Genomic DNA, 16,677 nt, shown 5'->3' with positions numbered 1-16,677 from the left:
AAGAATAGTTCTTTATATAAATAGATTAAACGCGCCGGGTCAGGTTAATCCATTTATAAGCGGTTTAAGTTTGAGTTTTAGTTTTCGATAAGATTAATAAATGAGTCCATATTGAATTTGACATTTGCTTCTAATACCTAAGCCTCAACACAACACAAACACGACTCACAAACATGAATTGCTACACTTACATTTAGCTAAAATAATTGCTTGCAATCTAGAATTAGAAAAACAAACCAAATAATCAATCACCTAATTAACATCACAGTTAAGTTTAAGAACGCTTATATTTTATTACATCTATCACTTAAAAGACACAATAATTTACTTAACACTTAACAGCTATGTACTTACAGAAGTTTTAAAATTATTACCGTTAAAAATTAAACTTAAGTATTTATTTATAAATGGAAATGAAACTTAAATATTTATAATGCAAAATTGCTTTTTTGAAAATGAAAATTTTTTCAATAAATAATTGCTTAATCAATAATTGATTTTTTTTTTTTTTTAAAAAAAAGGTATAAATACTTATGCAACAAACGATATAAAACGCCCAAAGACCAGAAAAAAAATAAAAAACCAATCTTTTCATAAACACCAGAAACAACAAACGAGTTTACTGATAAAACCATGCTTAAACCCAGATTTTAGAGAGAGAGAGAGAGAGAGAGAGAGAGAGACCACCATTCACCATTCTCATTTCGGCAATGGCGAAATCAATCTTCCTTTCCAATTATCTATCTTTGGTCTTAGCTCGGCCAACAACATTCATGGCCACCTCTTCCTCCTCAACCCTCAAACTTGTAAATAGAACAACCACTTTTCTTCTCTCAATCTCAACTTCTTCTTCACTACCCTTTTCCACTTCTACGAAATACCCACTTCAATACGATTTGATCATTAACCGACCGACTCAGTCCTCACTCGACCAGACTCACAACCGCCGCCCACCCCTTCGATGCACCACACCCAATTCCGAGTACTCGCCGGAGGAGAAGGAGGTGGAGGAGAATTCAAAGCCCATTTCGGAATTGGGTTTTGAAGGGTGGGTCGATCAGAAACTAGCTTCGGAGAAGAAGAATAATGAAACGGAGGGACCCAGCTCTGAGATTATGGAGATGGATAAAGCTAAGAGAAAGTACTATAACAAGAGGAGGCAGAGGATGTACGGAACAGATTCTGATGAAGAAGATTGGAGGAGGAGAAATGAAGATGGGTTTGTAGAGTTGAAGCCTGATGTGGTTGAGTTTTCGAGATTGCATAAGCGAGAAGAAGAGTTGTACTTTTACGATACTTTTTGTTATCCATGGGAGAAAGATAAGCATTATAAGATGGTTTATAAGTTGGAGAAGAAGTATTTTCCTGATCAGTGTTTGGACAAGGCATTTCTTGAAGCTGGAGAGTCAAATTCGAATGTTGTTATTGCTGAGAATCGAAAGGGGAAAGTTGTGGCAAAAATGAGTAAGGTTGATGGTGAGAAAGTTGAGGGTGGTGATGGTGTTGATAGTAATAAGGGGCTTGTTTTCTTTGATGAAGGTGAGGAAGAAAAAAGGAGTAGAGAATTGGGGAAGGATGCCATTATTAGTAATGATGTTACTGAGAAGAAGGTGGAGGAGTTCTTTAAGTGTTTGAAGAAAGTTCCCAGTAAGGATGATGCTGTGGGAGTTGATAATGGGGAACCTTACCTTGTGACTAGGAGTACTGAGCTTCCTCCAAGATGGGATTCTCCCAATGGAACAGTGGTCTTAATCAACAAACCAAAAGGTAATTCATTGATGCCTTCTTGGTGTAGTAGAGTATGGGTGGCAATTCGTGTTTGCTTGTAGTTTTTGTGTGGTGTTGAGGTCTTACATTTACTGAAAAACTACCGACATGAACACAACCCGTGACACGAAAAAATTATAAAGTACGGACACTAACACTACTTGCATAAATTTTGTATTGTGGCGAACGTGCAAAATCTTGTTTCATGTTTTGTCAAACCCGCGTCCTGGCCCAAATTGCCACCCCTAAGTCGAGTAGTAGATATGATTCCAATTTTTAAGCCTTCTCTGTCATTGAACCATGTGGGCAAATGGATTAGAACATCCACAATGTATAAATATTGGTTTTGATCAAATTCAACTTATTATAGTGTTTGATCAGAATCAGCTTTAGCTGGCAAATGGACGTAGTTTAGTTGTTGTGACTTTCATGGTCAAATACTCTTCATTCCATGACATGGTTAAATGTCTTCATGATTTTACATGCTTGTTATTCACATTTCCTGGAAGTAAGAAGTACCCTAAATTATGAATTTGCAACACAGGATGGACTTCGTTTACAGTTTGTGGAAAGCTGCGTCGCCTTGTCAAAGTGAAAAAGGTTTCTTTTTTGCCTATTGCGCCCGATTTTATATAACTCCCACTATAGTCTCCTCTAACTTAATTGTTTGGTGGTGTTACAGGTAGGACACGCTGGGACTCTTGATCCTATGGCAACTGGTTTATTAATTGTTTGTGTTGGTAAAGCAACTAAGTTGGCAGATAGGTATATCTTGAATCTAGTCTTGTGTGTTAAGTGTAGCAAATTACATCTTATCTAGCAACTAGTTAAAATCTTTGTTGATATACATCAATTGTAATGTAACATTGAATACTTGTTGTGACTAGCTATTATGCTATGATTGAGGGTTTTATTTGATTTTTTTTTTACTACAGCTATCAAGCTATGGTTAAGGGTTACAGTGGGGTTTTCCGTTTAGGTGAAGCTACTTCTACTTGGGATGCTGATTCACCAGTATGTTTGCTTTTTCTATTTAAATAACAACAATTTGTACTCATGATTTTGCATGGTCTTAGATTTCACTCGAGCATTGTTTTCCTATATAGGTCATTCAGCGTGAACCTTGGGAGCACATCAAAGATGAGGACATAAAAAAAGCAGCAGCAACCTTTCGTGGCGAGATCTGGCAAGTACCTCCAATGTTTTCCGCCATCAAGGTAAAAGTGTCTGTGCTATTTATCTGTTCAGTAGCAGATGATATGCAACGGTGTTGATATATCGTTGGCCTTTCATTTTCATAGCATGGGACTTATAATTATTGGTTTTCTTTTATGTATTTACTTTTATAGCTGAATACCTATATTAGTGCATTTTGAGAGAGAACAAAAAAGGAGTTTGTGTTTGCCTCTTCACAGTGAGATAGTTTGCACAAATGGCCTCTTTTATTATAGGCATACTTATTTCCTTACCACTTTGCCTACTTTTTTGACAGGTTGGAGGTGAGAAATTGTATGAGAAAGCTAGAAGAGGAGAAAGCATTGAGCTTTCGCCACGACTCATTTCAATCTTCAAATTTGACATTGAACGTAGTTTAGATGACAGGTGCTTTCACACGAACACACAATGATTCCTTGATCTCAATTATACCTAATAATTTTAGCAAGATCTAATGTGGAACAACCCACCTTCATTTATGCTAAAAAATAGGTGATTTTGTTTATTAGTGCAACACTATATCATGCAAAATCACTTGATCAGTCATGTAGCTGAATGTGCTATTCAAATTTCCAATAATCAATGTCATTATATTCAACAATCTAATTATTATTTCCTGGTGTGCATCTCTGCAGACAAAATCTAATTTTTCGGGTTACATGCTCCAAAGGGACCTACATTAGGTCTCTATGTGCCGATTTTGGGAAGGCTCTTGGAAGGTATTTACTCATAATTAACTCGATTTTTGTAAAAGCTTTCTCTTTTTTTTGTTCCACCTTATGCACAGTTGTGTTTTTTTCTTTTTTTTTTGGAATGAAGAAACTCTACAACAAAGTTCATAGCTCTTTATCCATGTTTTATACAATTAATTAATTTTACTCTTCTTCACTTTCAGCTGTGCTCATTTAACTGCTCTTCGTAGAGATTCAATTGGTATGAACCCTTCTATCTTTATCTTTATCTTGCTTAATAAAAAATGCAACTTCTTCTTCTTCTGTTCTACATGACTAATTATAAATTTTGTTCATTTATTTCTTTCAAACTTTTACAGGAGAATATTCCGCCGATGATGCTTGGGAATTCAAAGATTTGAAAGAAGCAATTACCAAAAACTATTTCTAGTTGCTTATTGAAGTCATTATATGCAAGTCTCTGCAATTTTTCACCCTATATAACAAACCACAGAAAAGGTTCCACCTTTTTTTTCATCTTAAATTTTGTTATTATAATGTAAATTTATTTATTTTTATACCAGGTTAAATTATTCTTTCTGAAAATTCGTTAATTTTTCCAATGAATGACACTAAACTTCATGAACTACAAACAAAATTTTCGAGAAAGAGGTGTTTTTTTAGATGATAGGAATGGTGAGAGAGGATAGCATGATTGAGGAGATTGTGCAACAAAAATTGCTGAAAGTCCATTGAAACAAAACTTTCATCGAAAATGAAGATTCTGGTGATCGAGCTTTTGCTTCGACGGACATGACAGCGTTGAAGACCATTTGAGGATGTTTGATGCAAAATTTTGAATGTGTGCTTTTTACTTGTCATAAATTTAGGAATTTGTGAATAATTGTGTTATGAATTTAACACAATGCCCTAAAGAGCTTTTTGAGGTGTTTTGAAACAAAATTATTTCGTGATATTAGAGGTGGGAATTAGTAAAAAAAAGCCAATTTTTATACTTTCTATTATTGAGTAATTTACGATATAAATATTTTAGTTTAATTTGTTACTATAATAATACTTAAGTTATATTTTTGAAACTTCAATAGACACTTGACTGTTTAGTGTTAAGTCAGTGAGACCATATAACACTACTTGATTAGTCTATTTCATTAAATTTTTATTTTTTATTTAAAAATTAATTTAAATATATCATTAAAAAGATGATACATGAATAATATCTTAACACTTATCTTAACAAAAATTTCAAAAATATAACTTAACTATTATTACTATAAAAAATTAAATTTAAATATTTATCTGCAATCGTGAAATAAACTTAAATGTTTACGCTGTAAATTATTTTTTATTATTTAAAAATAAAAATTGTTAGATTCAGATAATTTGGTGCCATCCCTTCACCTCTAAAATGGCTTGAATAGCATATATGAACTTCCAATAATAGCATAACGACACAAGGAGGTGAGTGGTGAGTGTAGTTCTGATGAAGCATGTGAAAGAAATGGGCATTACTTTTCTTTTTTAGTTCTATGCCATTGTCAACAATATTAACCCAGCTAAACAATATAATGGAATTTCATCAAGAGAAAGAAAAAATTTAATAAAATAATACAGACTGGATTTTCTGGCGAAAAATAAAAATCCAGGAAGAGGAGCACAATGTTACAGCTAAAACATTTCTGGGTATACATGACTAGATTTAAGTACAATAGGCCTGGTAAGTATCAACTCTCTCTCTCTCTCTCTCTCTCTCTCTCTCTCTCTCTCTCTCTCTCTCTCTCTCTCTCTCTCTCTCTCTCTCTCTCTCTCTCTCTCTCTCTCATGATACAAATCCATCTCACCCCAACAAATCTAACGAACTGTTGAGTTTGGTGGATCAATTCCCACTGAATCAAAATATGCTTTCTCGGCGTTGGATATCCGATCTTGAAACATTCTCCATTCCTTTCTGCACCTCTCCCTCACCTGATACACAATACACAAGTTTATATAACTTTCTAACTTGTTCATTTTGTTACTTTCTTTTGAGCTCAAGTTTGTCTACTTCATATTTTCACAAACTAATCTAATGATACATAATCGATAAAATAGTTGTTACATACCCCTTCCCATGGTTGTTTCCCAGCTTCTGATTTCCCCTGCAGATGAAGGAGAGAGAGAGAGATTCATATTTTATTCGACATAAACCGAACAAATCAATAGTAAAATAAGCTAGGAATAAGACTCACTTGGGAACCAAGTGAAGGAACACTTTGATGAACAATCCACTGTGAATCTACAACTCCTATCTTCTCATGAGCAGGCTTGTTTATGCAAAAAAGGTATGAAGTTGAAAAAATAATCCGGTTTTATAATCACAAACAAGGAACAAATAATTTCAAGTTTTTGCCTACCTCGACACATTTTCGAAGGGCAAAGTCCAGACCCCATCCATGTACCAGATCATTCTGCAAGAAGAGGAACAAAGTATTTGACATGTTAGATTTAGGGGATAAGATGCAATCGGTTTCATCAGACTAGTACAAATTATAAACCTGAATCATATGCCAAACGCATCGCCATGCATCACGCGAGAACACAGTTGCCATAATCTCAACAAATCTGCACAATACATGTAACTTATTAGCAACTATTTTTACAGCTTTCACAAGGCCATGGAAGAAATAGAGTGCACTTCCTAAGTAACTAAATATGTAATCTAATATTTTTGCATACGCTGCACATGGTGGCAAATGTGGATCAGTACACCAACCAGGCTTCTCCTCTGTATCCCTGTACAAAGGATAGAAGAGAAATGATAAAAGAGCAACTCAAATGAAACTATCAAAATTGAATATGCATGGTCAAGCTAAATTGAGTGGAAAATGTTGTCACTCTTACTTGTGAACTTCACTATAACCTCTCCTTTTAGTCATCTGCCATGTTAATCCCTTATTTGGTTCCAATCCCGGCTGCGAAATCTCCAAACCATGTTTCTTCACTAATTTTATGTATCTGAATCAAAGCAGATTTTAAAGGCATATGATAACAGATAGTACACACAAGTGTTTTACTAAATGCAACACATTCAATAGATAAAACTCACTCCTCTGCATTAAAGTGCTCCACACCGAGATCCTCGTCCCACAAAAAGATGTAATCATAAGCTGCAACGATGTCAGGATGCAAAAAGCGTTTTGCATACCACCTAAAACCGAAATTCAGGAATTTTATATGAGCATAACTCTTACAGGACTTGACGAAAAATCTGTAACGGGCAACCATTTAAATGCTAACCATTTAGTTTGCTTCGGGACGCTCACATGGATTGCCCTTTTTGACCACTCAAACTCTTCCCATTCACTTGTTCGACCATCATAGTGAAACAACAGAATGGTGAAATTCTCTGAAAACTGTACATGTATGTCAGTTTGAGAAATGAAGAGAGAGAAAACAAACAGCAGTTGAACACTGACCTTTTTAACAGCAGCATCGATATTTTTTTTCTGGCTATAACCAACTGTAAAAGTGACAAGATATTTTGGTGTGACGGTTAAATCCTGCAAATTCCATCACCACAGTAAAAGTTTAGATAGTATACAACTGATCATCATTTCACTTATGTAAATCACTAAGTAATTACTAATCATAAAAGTCCTGCAATTTATTTCTAAATATAGAATACATATTAAATTTTATATTTTGCTAGGGCATTTAAAGCTTACTATTTTATAGTAAGTCTATTGGCAAATGAAAACCAGAAGCAATCAGATTCAATAAATGCTTTAAAAAGCTTTATTAGTAAGTTCTGCATTCATTCTTAATGATACTTGGCCATCTATTAATTTCTAATCTGGTAGAATTTACTACTAATAAAATCTTCTTCAGAACTCAATTTTTCTGTCTTCTCTATTTAGTTTTCAATAAGCAATCAATGAATCAATTTACATTTGATGAATATTTACTCATAGCTTCTTTAAATACTGTCATAAAGCACAATTCTTACAATTTTGCATGCATAATAGTTGCTGACATTATAAGGGAGCAAAACTTAATCAGAGGATGACAGATGCACACCTCACTGGGCAGACCCCACAATCGGCGAAGATAGAAATCTGATTCGGAAGCAATTATGCCAGGCGGTAGTCTTTCAGCCCCGCGAGGATTTGTTGGAACCCAGATCTGCAGTATAAGTAGAGGTTTATTAGCTATCCTAACACATTAGAGAAGAAGGATACTCCTGCAAATTTACAATTAAAGAATACAATACACTAGGAGCAGATCACTGTAAAATCTCATTCATGGGCACAATACAATACACTTATTATCTCACTGTACTCAGCCCATGCAACAAGGATTCTGTGCAACACTTAAACCGAAGGAGAATAACGACATAAACACAACAAAAGTGCATTTTAGCTCTCCCCACGTAAAAAGACGATGAAAATGTGAACTTTAAAAAGAAAAAACATCTATAATCACTATAATTAACCAGCAAGTAATTTCTGCTCACTCCTTTATTTGTTGAAACTGAGCTCCTCACCTAGTCCTACAATATTTGAGGAATAGAAAGCTATAACATTTGTTTTGTAAGATACTTAGGGAGACTTGAATCTCAAACTTTATGGGAGCACCGTTTTAGCTATCCTCTTGCCACCAAAAGTAGTCGTATGTTTAATTGAACCATCCACGTACCTTTGTATCGTTGAAAGAGTAAACTTGATTGAAATCGCCTCTGTTACCCCTCAAAGATGAGAAAGCTTTGAAAAAAGCTCGAGTTGACAGGCCCGAGTACTTGTCCTCAATATATGTAAGATCAATTGAAGGAAAGAGGCCGGAAGGGAGGTTCATCTGACAAATTCAAACATAGAAAAAAAAATCCAAATTTCAATTACTTCTATACAATAAGACTGGAGTGGAACCATCTGAATGAGAAAGAGAACCATACAAAGAAAGAATGGTCATCACACACCTTAGTTAATGAAAGTGTTGGAAATGATACTCCTAAAAAGAAACCAAATACAATTCCAATGAAAGTTGTCACAACTAGCCTCATTGTTTCATTTGGTTTTCTTATAACCCCCCTGCAACCAAAGGAAACTCCACCATTAAACAAACTCATTTCAACACTAAATAATTTCCACACTGAAACAAAAAGATAAACTTTTATCTCACAAGAGAAATTGGTCCATACCCTCGTAATGATGGATTTACCATATTGGTCAGTTTATTCCAACTCTACAATCACAAATGTATAGTTCAGATTGGCCCAGCAAGTAAAAGCTGCTCAAGCACTCAATACACTCATCAAAACTATATATCTTTCCAGTGTTTGGAAATTGAGCAAATGGCTTTCATCACAATTGACAAACCAACCCTGAAAATGTAATCATCAGATTTTTAGCTTAAAACCCATAACTAGATTCACTGTTGTCATAACAATAAATACCCACAAACGAAAATCGCTATAAAGGCACGTTAAAGCAAAATCAAACCAACCCAATGAAAGAGCATTCTGAATTTGGGTTCACAAGATTCGAAAAGCTATCTAGAATAAAGAAAAATTAGAAAGGAAATAAATTCGCAATCAAAGCTACTACGCTAAACCATTATAATTGGAGAAGAGATCAATGCAGTTACATATCAAATAAAACAAAATTAAAGTTGCCATTTTGAATCCAACATAAAAGGAATGAAATTAAACCCAGTGTTGGGTTTAAAGAAATTTGAAATTGGAAAGCAAAACTTACGTTAGTTGATGAGGATGTCAAAATAAAAACCAGTTTGAATCTGAGAATATTAATAAGAAGAAGAAGAAAAAAAGTGAAACCTAGCTGTGTTTAGATTTGAATATGTTGGAAATGATTAAGAGTTTGAAATGAAATGAAAGAAGAGTGTTGTTGTTGGTGGTGATGGTGATTTTGAGTTTGGGGAAAGCATTATCAGGTGTTTATGTTTCCACAGAAAACAACCAAATTGGGATGTGTTTCATCCAATCATATTCATATTCTCAAGCTCCATGGGAGGACCATGTGTGAACCCACCCACCCACTTTTTTATTTTATTTTATTTTTACAAAAGATTTTACCTTTTATTAATTTGGCAGTTTATTACTAAATGAGAATTGGTTAAGAGTTCATTTTTATTTGAACAAGGTTAACAGTTCAGTTAGTTTCAGTTTTTCTTAATTAAATTAAATTAAATATTTTTTAATTTTTTATTAGTCGTTTTTCTTAAAAGTAATTTTTTTTATTAATTGTTAATTGGAAAAGAATTTCTTAAAATTTAAACTAATTTTTTGTTTAAATTATACATGTTCATCTAAAATTTAATAAAATTCTTGTATATTGTGAATAATACAAGAGGAATAATTAATGAAAATTGCTAAAAATTATTGTCTAGCATTTTTCTTGATATAATATCGTTATTAGTGTAATTATGTAGAGAATACCATATAATTAAAGATTTTTTTAATAAATATCGCTAATAAGGTACTACTAATAGAAAGTGGCGAATACCAATAATTAATAATAATAGTCATATTTAGTAAATAAAAATAATTTAGGGATACTATTTGATAATGGTAAATAGTTCAAAATAGAAAAAAAAAATCCTAAATAATTTATTATTATTAATATTGAGAGAGTTTGTAAATTATATATGTTTTATAATATGTTTAAAAATTTCATTAAAAAAAAAAACCAAACCTTTTGAACAACAATAACAATTGAATTAGCGTATCACCATATCTTCCTCAATGATAACAAAAGTGTTGTGAGGACTTCTTTAAAAATGTGAAAGAGTGATTACTTTCTCTCTTTATAGATATTAGCAATGCTTTTACCAACAACAAGTTTATTTTTAAATTTAATGATTTAAATTACAATAAGACTTTTAAAATACTATACTCCTATCTCATTAAAATGAAGATTTAGTTTTTTTATTTTAATTTTTTTAATTCATTATTCATGTTTTATATTTTTAGAATATTATTTATTATTTTAAATGTTTTTTATTAATTGTTAAGATTTAATTTTTTAAACTAAACATTCCGAAGACAATATGAAAAAATATCCAACAAACATAAATTAAGTATACTCTTAGATATATAAATTACAAGCTTGTTATAACATCATAAAATGATCGAGATCATCAATAAAATAAAAGTCTCTTACTAAAAGCAATAACCACTTTTTTTTTCTTCGAAACCATGCAGACAACCACTTGAGTGTGTGTTATTCAACTTTTTTTCTTCTTCTTTTCATGTATTTAATTATTCATTATCCTAATTAAAACTTTTAATGGGGCATATAAAAACAAGAATTAAATTACAAAAAAAAAAGATAATTAAAATAAATATTAAATAAGATAAATGTGTTATTGGGCCAGGCCCAATAATAAATCAGGTGAATTTACAACCACGTTAGTTGTGGTTATTTTCTCTTTAATCAATTATTTATGGTCATGAAGTTCCAACCTTTCCAAAAAAAAAAATCAAATCGTGAAGTTCCACCAGATCTCCTTGATCGAATGTTTCTAAATCCAGACACATGAACTCAATTCCAGAAATTCAACAGGTTTGCTTTTTAACCTAACCCTAATTTTTGTTTATTTTATTCTATTTAAAATTCTGATCTTCCACCCTCATCGAATCTTGGGTTAATTTTCTTTCTCACAATGAATTTGGGGTTCAGTTTTCGGTTTTGTTCATAATTTTCTTTTTTAAAAAAAAACCTCTTAACGGAAAATTTTGGTTTGAATTTTGTTCCATTTAAATTGAAATTTAATTATTTTTTAGTCACTCAAAAATAAAAATAAATAAATAAATAAATACATGCATGTATAGTGTTCGAGTGTCTGTTAAGTAAGTGACAGTTAATTAATTAGCTTGAAAATAATTTTAAATTACTATTAAAATTGAAATTTAAAAAGAAAAAAAAAAGGATTACTTACTATTGGCACGTGCGAACTGTTCATCATCGTCGTTTCTCCACGTGGCATAATTTTCCATGTGATCTACGATCATAAATTTATAATGGATTACAAACCAAAAACGACGTCGTTTTTAGGGCACCTCCTCATATACATGTTTTTTGGTCTTTGAAAACTAATTGCGTTATTTGTTTCGGTCTAAGATAGAAATTTGTGATTATTACTATTATTAACAATAATAATTTGTGAGTAATTACAGTGAGATATTTTGACGAGGAATGATTAATCAAAGTAGAAGAACTGTAATCGTAGCTTGAATCGAATTTTGGGACAAGGATAACGATGGCTTCGCCGGACATTGCTGGAATATTGGACAACTCGAAGGAGCTTGATCGGTTAAGGAAGGAGCAGGAAGAGGTTCTCAGCGAGATCAATAAGATGCACAAGAAGCTTTTAACAAGTCAGTCTATCTATTCAATATTCTCTCTCTCTATATATATATTTATATATATGTATTATATGTACATGTCTATTTTTATACCTGATTATCCTTCCATTTATAAATTTTCTTTCCTTTATTGTTGTGTGGGTAATTTTATGATTTTTTATTTTTATATCAAAAAGGTATTTGGGTTAATTAGATGATTGGGTTTTTGTTAATTTGTTCGTTGGAATAGTAAATTGTTTGATTCTTGAATAATATACAGTTATGAATTTTTTTTTGTTTATATCTTTCTATGTGGATATATTTGGTGAGTTTTGTTAATTATTTTATTACATACGTATATATGTATATTTTTTAATCATGGATTTCTTTATGAAATAAGAGCTATGTTGTTTGATTTTGATGGAGAGTTAAAAATCATGATTTATTATTTCTGGTAATTATTAATCCGAGTGATACATCTCAGATGATTGGTGTAGAAATATAAATGAAATACCACCATAATTTGTAGTTTAATAATATGATTATTTACTTATTTTGAGTTGCGGGTTTATTTTTTGTTTTCCCCAATTTCTCATTATTCGTATCATTGCAGCTCCTGAGGTGGTTGAAAAGCCAGGAGATAATTCCTTAGCAAAACTGAAGCATCTATATACCCATGCTAAAGATCTTTCTGAAAGTGAAGTAAGGTATGTTAGTTTATAACTTCCTAATTTTAGGTGAAATCTTAAATGCATAATTTTTTCATGGGCATTGGAGTTAGCTTCTTGTAAGATTATGTTTATTGGTTTATCAGCATTTGTTGTCATTATTTTGCACCACTTAATTTCAATGTCATGTTTGGTTTCAGTGTTTCCAATATGTTGATGAATCAACTTGATGCCCTGCTTCCTTCTGGAACTCAAGGGCAGCAACGTCGAAGAGTTGGTATGCACTCTCAGCTTGGAGCCATTAGATTTCTCTTTCGAAAGATTACTATTTGCAAGTGCTTTAACTGTTTTCCATTTTTGGAAGAGACTAATAGGCATGAATTAATATTCTAAGCGTTCTCGTTGGTGTTATTTATGTACAGAGGATAGTAAAAAGATACCATTTTTCATATAAAAATTGCTCATCCTTGCTTGTATCTCATAAGCTAAAATGACTTGATAAACTTCTTTTTTAGTATTACATGTGAGCCATGACCCTTGAGAGCATTTCTCTGTAATATTTTGTATCTATTTGCGCATAGGAGTCAACTCACAAATAGTAAATCTTTTTGAGATTTAACAGCATATCACAATGTTTGTGTTTTCCTGTAACATTTTAAATGTCGTGGAAATTTAATGGAGTTGTAGTACTAGGTATGACGTCTACTTGTTCTGATTAACTGATATATATCTTATCGCGTTTCATAAAATGTAAAGTCTTGCATAGATATAGAGATGACAATTATGCATACTGGGTGAAGTGCATTTGTGGATTGATTCACAGGTTGTAAGAGTTACTACGAACTAACACAAACAAAACCTAACATGTTTGAATATTTTTAATCTAGTCAATGATAAAAAAAAACAAAAAATTCCCACTCACTACTGATACTTCCATATGTTGCAGAAGGCAGTGAACAGAAGAGGAAGAGAATGAAATCTGATTCCGATATTTCAAGACACTCTCCCTCCATGCGAACCCACATAGAAGCTTATGCTACTATAAAAGGCGAACAGGTATGCATGCAACTATTTTAGAGTTGTGTGAAACATGATTGTGTATTCTTCCATTTCGATGATATGTTCATGACATCCTGTATAATTTGTATTGTTTTTAGGTAGCAGCTAAGGTAAATGCAGGAGATGGTGACAAGGATGAGTGGTTTGTTGTAAAGGTGACACACTTTGATAAAGAAACGAAAGAGTAAGTTCAGTTTCATTAGATGCAATATATGGGTTTTCGTGTTTACCTATAAGTTTAGCCTCACGTTATGTTTGTATGCCAGATAGGAGTTCATAGTTGGACTCTACTGCGTCAATGTTAACATTCGGATCCCACTTTTTCCTTACTTGTTGAGATACTTTGTGTAGATTTGAAGTGCTAGATGAGGAGCCTGGGGACGATGAAGAGAGTACTGGTCAAAGGTAACTTTTATCAAGCAAATATATACTTATGAAACCTTGTGAATTTATGTGGATGGCTATATAATATATATTTGGTGGTGCGCCGTTGCCTGCTGTGAATTTTCTTATGTCTCGCTAATTTTAGATTTGACGAGTTATATTTTGTGTTAGTAATATTTCCCACTAAATCACAACGAATATATGTGTGTTTTAATCACTGATAAAGGATTTTGAAATTATGTTTATAAAATTATAACATTGAATTGATTCTAAGTTGCAACTTGCACTTTAATGATAAAGTGATATCTTATCATATTATATGTACCTTATTTCTATTCAAAGGATGTTTTGAAGCTAAGTTCACTCACCTAGCTCAGAGGCTTTAAATTCCATCCTGACAGTTGTATACATTATTCTATCATCTATGGCCAATTTAGTAACTTGATCAGCTCTAGAAAAGTACTTCATCTGAACAACCTTTGTCTGCTTCATTGTTCTCAGAAGGTACAAAGTGCCGCTATCAGCTATTATTCCTTTCCCCAAGAAAAATGATCCTTCTAGTGCCCCAGATTTTCCTCATGGAAGACATGTTTTAGCGGTTTATCCAGGAACTACTGCACTGTACAAGGCGACTGTGGTAAATGGCCCTCGTAAGGTGATAATTCCAACTATTTTACTTTCATTGTGTGATTAGCATTCTTCTGGATTCTGTTTCCCCTCCTCACCATGAAACTAACAATTTGTTATACTTTGCATGTTGCGGAACTCACCCTCCAACCATTCAATCGTTTTCAGAGAAAGATTGATGAGTAAGTCACATCTATATGCTTTGTGTACAGTCAAATAACATATGATCAATATGAAATGTTTCCTCAGAAAATTTCATTTATAAAAAGAATAATTTAAACGGTCTGAGGTTCGAGTCTGTTGGTACTTACACAATAACTTTTAGTATTAGTCAAAGAGTTTGGTTTACAAAACATGATATATTTCTCTGTTTTTCGGGTGCAGCTATGTACTCGAATTTGATGACGACGAAGAAGAAGATGGATCCTTACCGAAGAGGGAAGTGCCCTTCCATAAGGTGGTTGCCTTGCCAGAAGGACATCGACAGTGATTACTGTTGTGAATAATGAAAATGGCTTATGATTTTGTATAGCTTAAGCCTTATTGAAAACTATGTACTTGGGTAGCATTATGGGACAAGATGGCCTTTAGCTGTTTTACTTTCATATTTAATTTCAGCAATAATACTCTAAAGGCTAAAGGCTGGTAATTTATTTAGTTAGGGATAAAACTACACAATTTTTTAAGTACAAGAACTGTCTTCAATCTAAGTACATATATTTTTTATATTGTATAACTGGTATCTATCTATCTATCTACCTGCTTAATAACACAAATGTTAAGCAATAAGTTAATTTTGAATGAATTATAATAATTTAATTTGTTTATAATTATACATATAATGTGAATAATAATTTTTATTTTTATTTACATTAGAAACCCCAGATCATTCAGTCTCAGTTTGATAGTAGAAGATCAGTAAACCTACATATAAGATTAAGCAAATCCAATCTTAATTAGTCATTAATAATATATATGTATTTATACATACTAGCGAAAAAAAAGATAATAGGTAAATGTAATATTACTAAATTTTATTTCTATAAAAAAGAAAAGTTCTCTATACTAATTTTGTATCAGTAATTTAATAATGACTTTACAATTTTTTATTTTTTTTTTTTAAAAAAACAATTCAACGCTTTGTAAAAATAGAAGAGTACTAGATTCTCCTAATACCTTTTTCTCTCTTATATAAGGGTAATTCTAGGCAAATTATTTATTAAAGTTTTTTAAAATAAAATTTTAAAAGCAAGAGATGAATTAAGTATTATGTTCCTTGTGGCAAGATTTGCTCTCAGTGTAGCAACTATACTATTTGGTTGTCCGATTTTCTGAAATATATTTGTTCACTTGTTCATAAGAACTCTTTCAATAATATTTATTTGTCTTAGTTAAGATTTTTTTTTTTAAATAATATATATATACTAAGAGTAAAAATCAAATCAAACCGGCCACATCGCACAAATTAAATTGTATGTATGTTTTTTCTTTAAGTGACTCTAATATTTTCTAAATATGGTACTTTGATTGTTTTATACCTTTTTAGAGTATCTCCAATGGAGATATTATGAAGGATGGTTGATGACATGAATATATTTTTAGTATTTTTTAAATGATGCTTAATATTGGAATTAAAAAGAATGCCACAAAAGAATATCATACCATAACATCTTTTACATTTTTTTTTCTTATTTTTTTTTATCATTTTATTATAAAGTAAGAAATTTTTTTTATTTAATATAATATTATTTTAATAATTTTTAGAGATGCTTACTATTAGATCATTTTAGAACAAAAAATATTAAAAAATGGTACCATTGAAAATGCTCTTAGTTAAGTGTGTTTTTGTAGGGATTCGATCCCATGATCCCTTCACTCACACAAACATAAAAAAAAAAAACCTCTACATGTGATTTGAATCATGGCTAAA

At 31.9% G+C, this 16,677-nt stretch overlaps 3 protein-coding genes across 5 annotated transcripts; 2 read left to right on the top strand and 1 right to left on the bottom strand.

Annotated features, from left to right (window-relative positions):
* The first annotated feature begins 559 nt into the window (after positions 1–559).
* On the top strand, positions 560–4,311 carry LOC115700901 (uncharacterized). The gene is made up of 9 exons (XM_030628568.2): positions 560–1,767; positions 2,312–2,367; positions 2,450–2,532; positions 2,703–2,781; positions 2,874–2,984; positions 3,260–3,369; positions 3,618–3,701; positions 3,878–3,915; positions 4,034–4,311. Exons 1-9 carry the CDS (start codon positions 711–713, stop codon positions 4,102–4,104), a joined length of 1,689 nt encoding a protein of 562 aa, XP_030484428.2. The 5' UTR covers positions 560–710; the 3' UTR covers positions 4,105–4,311.
* Positions 4,312–5,218: 907 nt separating this feature from the next.
* LOC115700567 (uncharacterized) lies at positions 5,219–9,687 on the bottom strand. Of its 2 annotated transcripts, XM_061102118.1 has the most exons (16): positions 9,401–9,670; positions 8,845–9,027; positions 8,623–8,734; positions 8,346–8,501; positions 7,728–7,832; positions 7,127–7,210; positions 6,948–7,063; positions 6,757–6,858; positions 6,552–6,665; positions 6,387–6,443; positions 6,206–6,272; positions 6,065–6,118; positions 5,900–5,974; positions 5,774–5,809; positions 5,493–5,636; positions 5,219–5,426 (listed from the first exon to the last, which is right to left on the bottom strand). In XM_061102118.1, the coding sequence occupies exons 2-15, from the start codon at positions 8,865–8,867 to the stop codon at positions 5,523–5,525; spliced, it is 1,215 nt and encodes a 404-aa protein (XP_060958101.1). In that variant the 5' UTR covers positions 8,868–9,027; positions 9,401–9,670; the 3' UTR covers positions 5,219–5,426; positions 5,493–5,522. The 2 variants fall into 2 exon arrangements, with proteins under 2 accessions (XP_060958101.1, XP_030484003.2); XM_030628143.2 differs by having other exon boundaries at positions 5,219–5,636; positions 9,401–9,687.
* Positions 9,688–11,074: 1,387 nt separating this feature from the next.
* LOC115700819 (SAGA-associated factor 29 homolog A) lies at positions 11,075–15,483 on the top strand. Of its 2 annotated transcripts, none has more exons than XM_030628480.2 (10): positions 11,075–11,227; positions 11,842–12,042; positions 12,623–12,716; positions 12,878–12,954; positions 13,627–13,733; positions 13,835–13,920; positions 14,088–14,141; positions 14,622–14,775; positions 14,916–14,929; positions 15,132–15,483. In XM_030628480.2, the coding sequence occupies exons 2-10, from the start codon at positions 11,925–11,927 to the stop codon at positions 15,235–15,237; spliced, it is 810 nt and encodes a 269-aa protein (XP_030484340.1). In that variant the 5' UTR covers positions 11,075–11,227; positions 11,842–11,924; the 3' UTR covers positions 15,238–15,483. The 2 variants fall into 2 exon arrangements, with proteins under 2 accessions (XP_030484340.1, XP_030484338.1); XM_030628478.2 differs by having other exon boundaries at positions 13,624–13,733.
* Positions 15,484–16,677: the final 1,194 nt, after the last annotated feature.

The sequence above is a fragment of the Cannabis sativa genome, chromosome 8 (assembly GCF_029168945.1).
Source record: "Cannabis sativa cultivar Pink pepper isolate KNU-18-1 chromosome 8, ASM2916894v1, whole genome shotgun sequence".
NCBI classification, from domain to species: Eukaryota; Viridiplantae; Streptophyta; class Magnoliopsida; order Rosales; family Cannabaceae; genus Cannabis; species Cannabis sativa.
The sequence above is the reverse complement of the archived record's forward strand: the minus strand, read 5'-3'. Positions and strand labels throughout refer to the sequence as shown.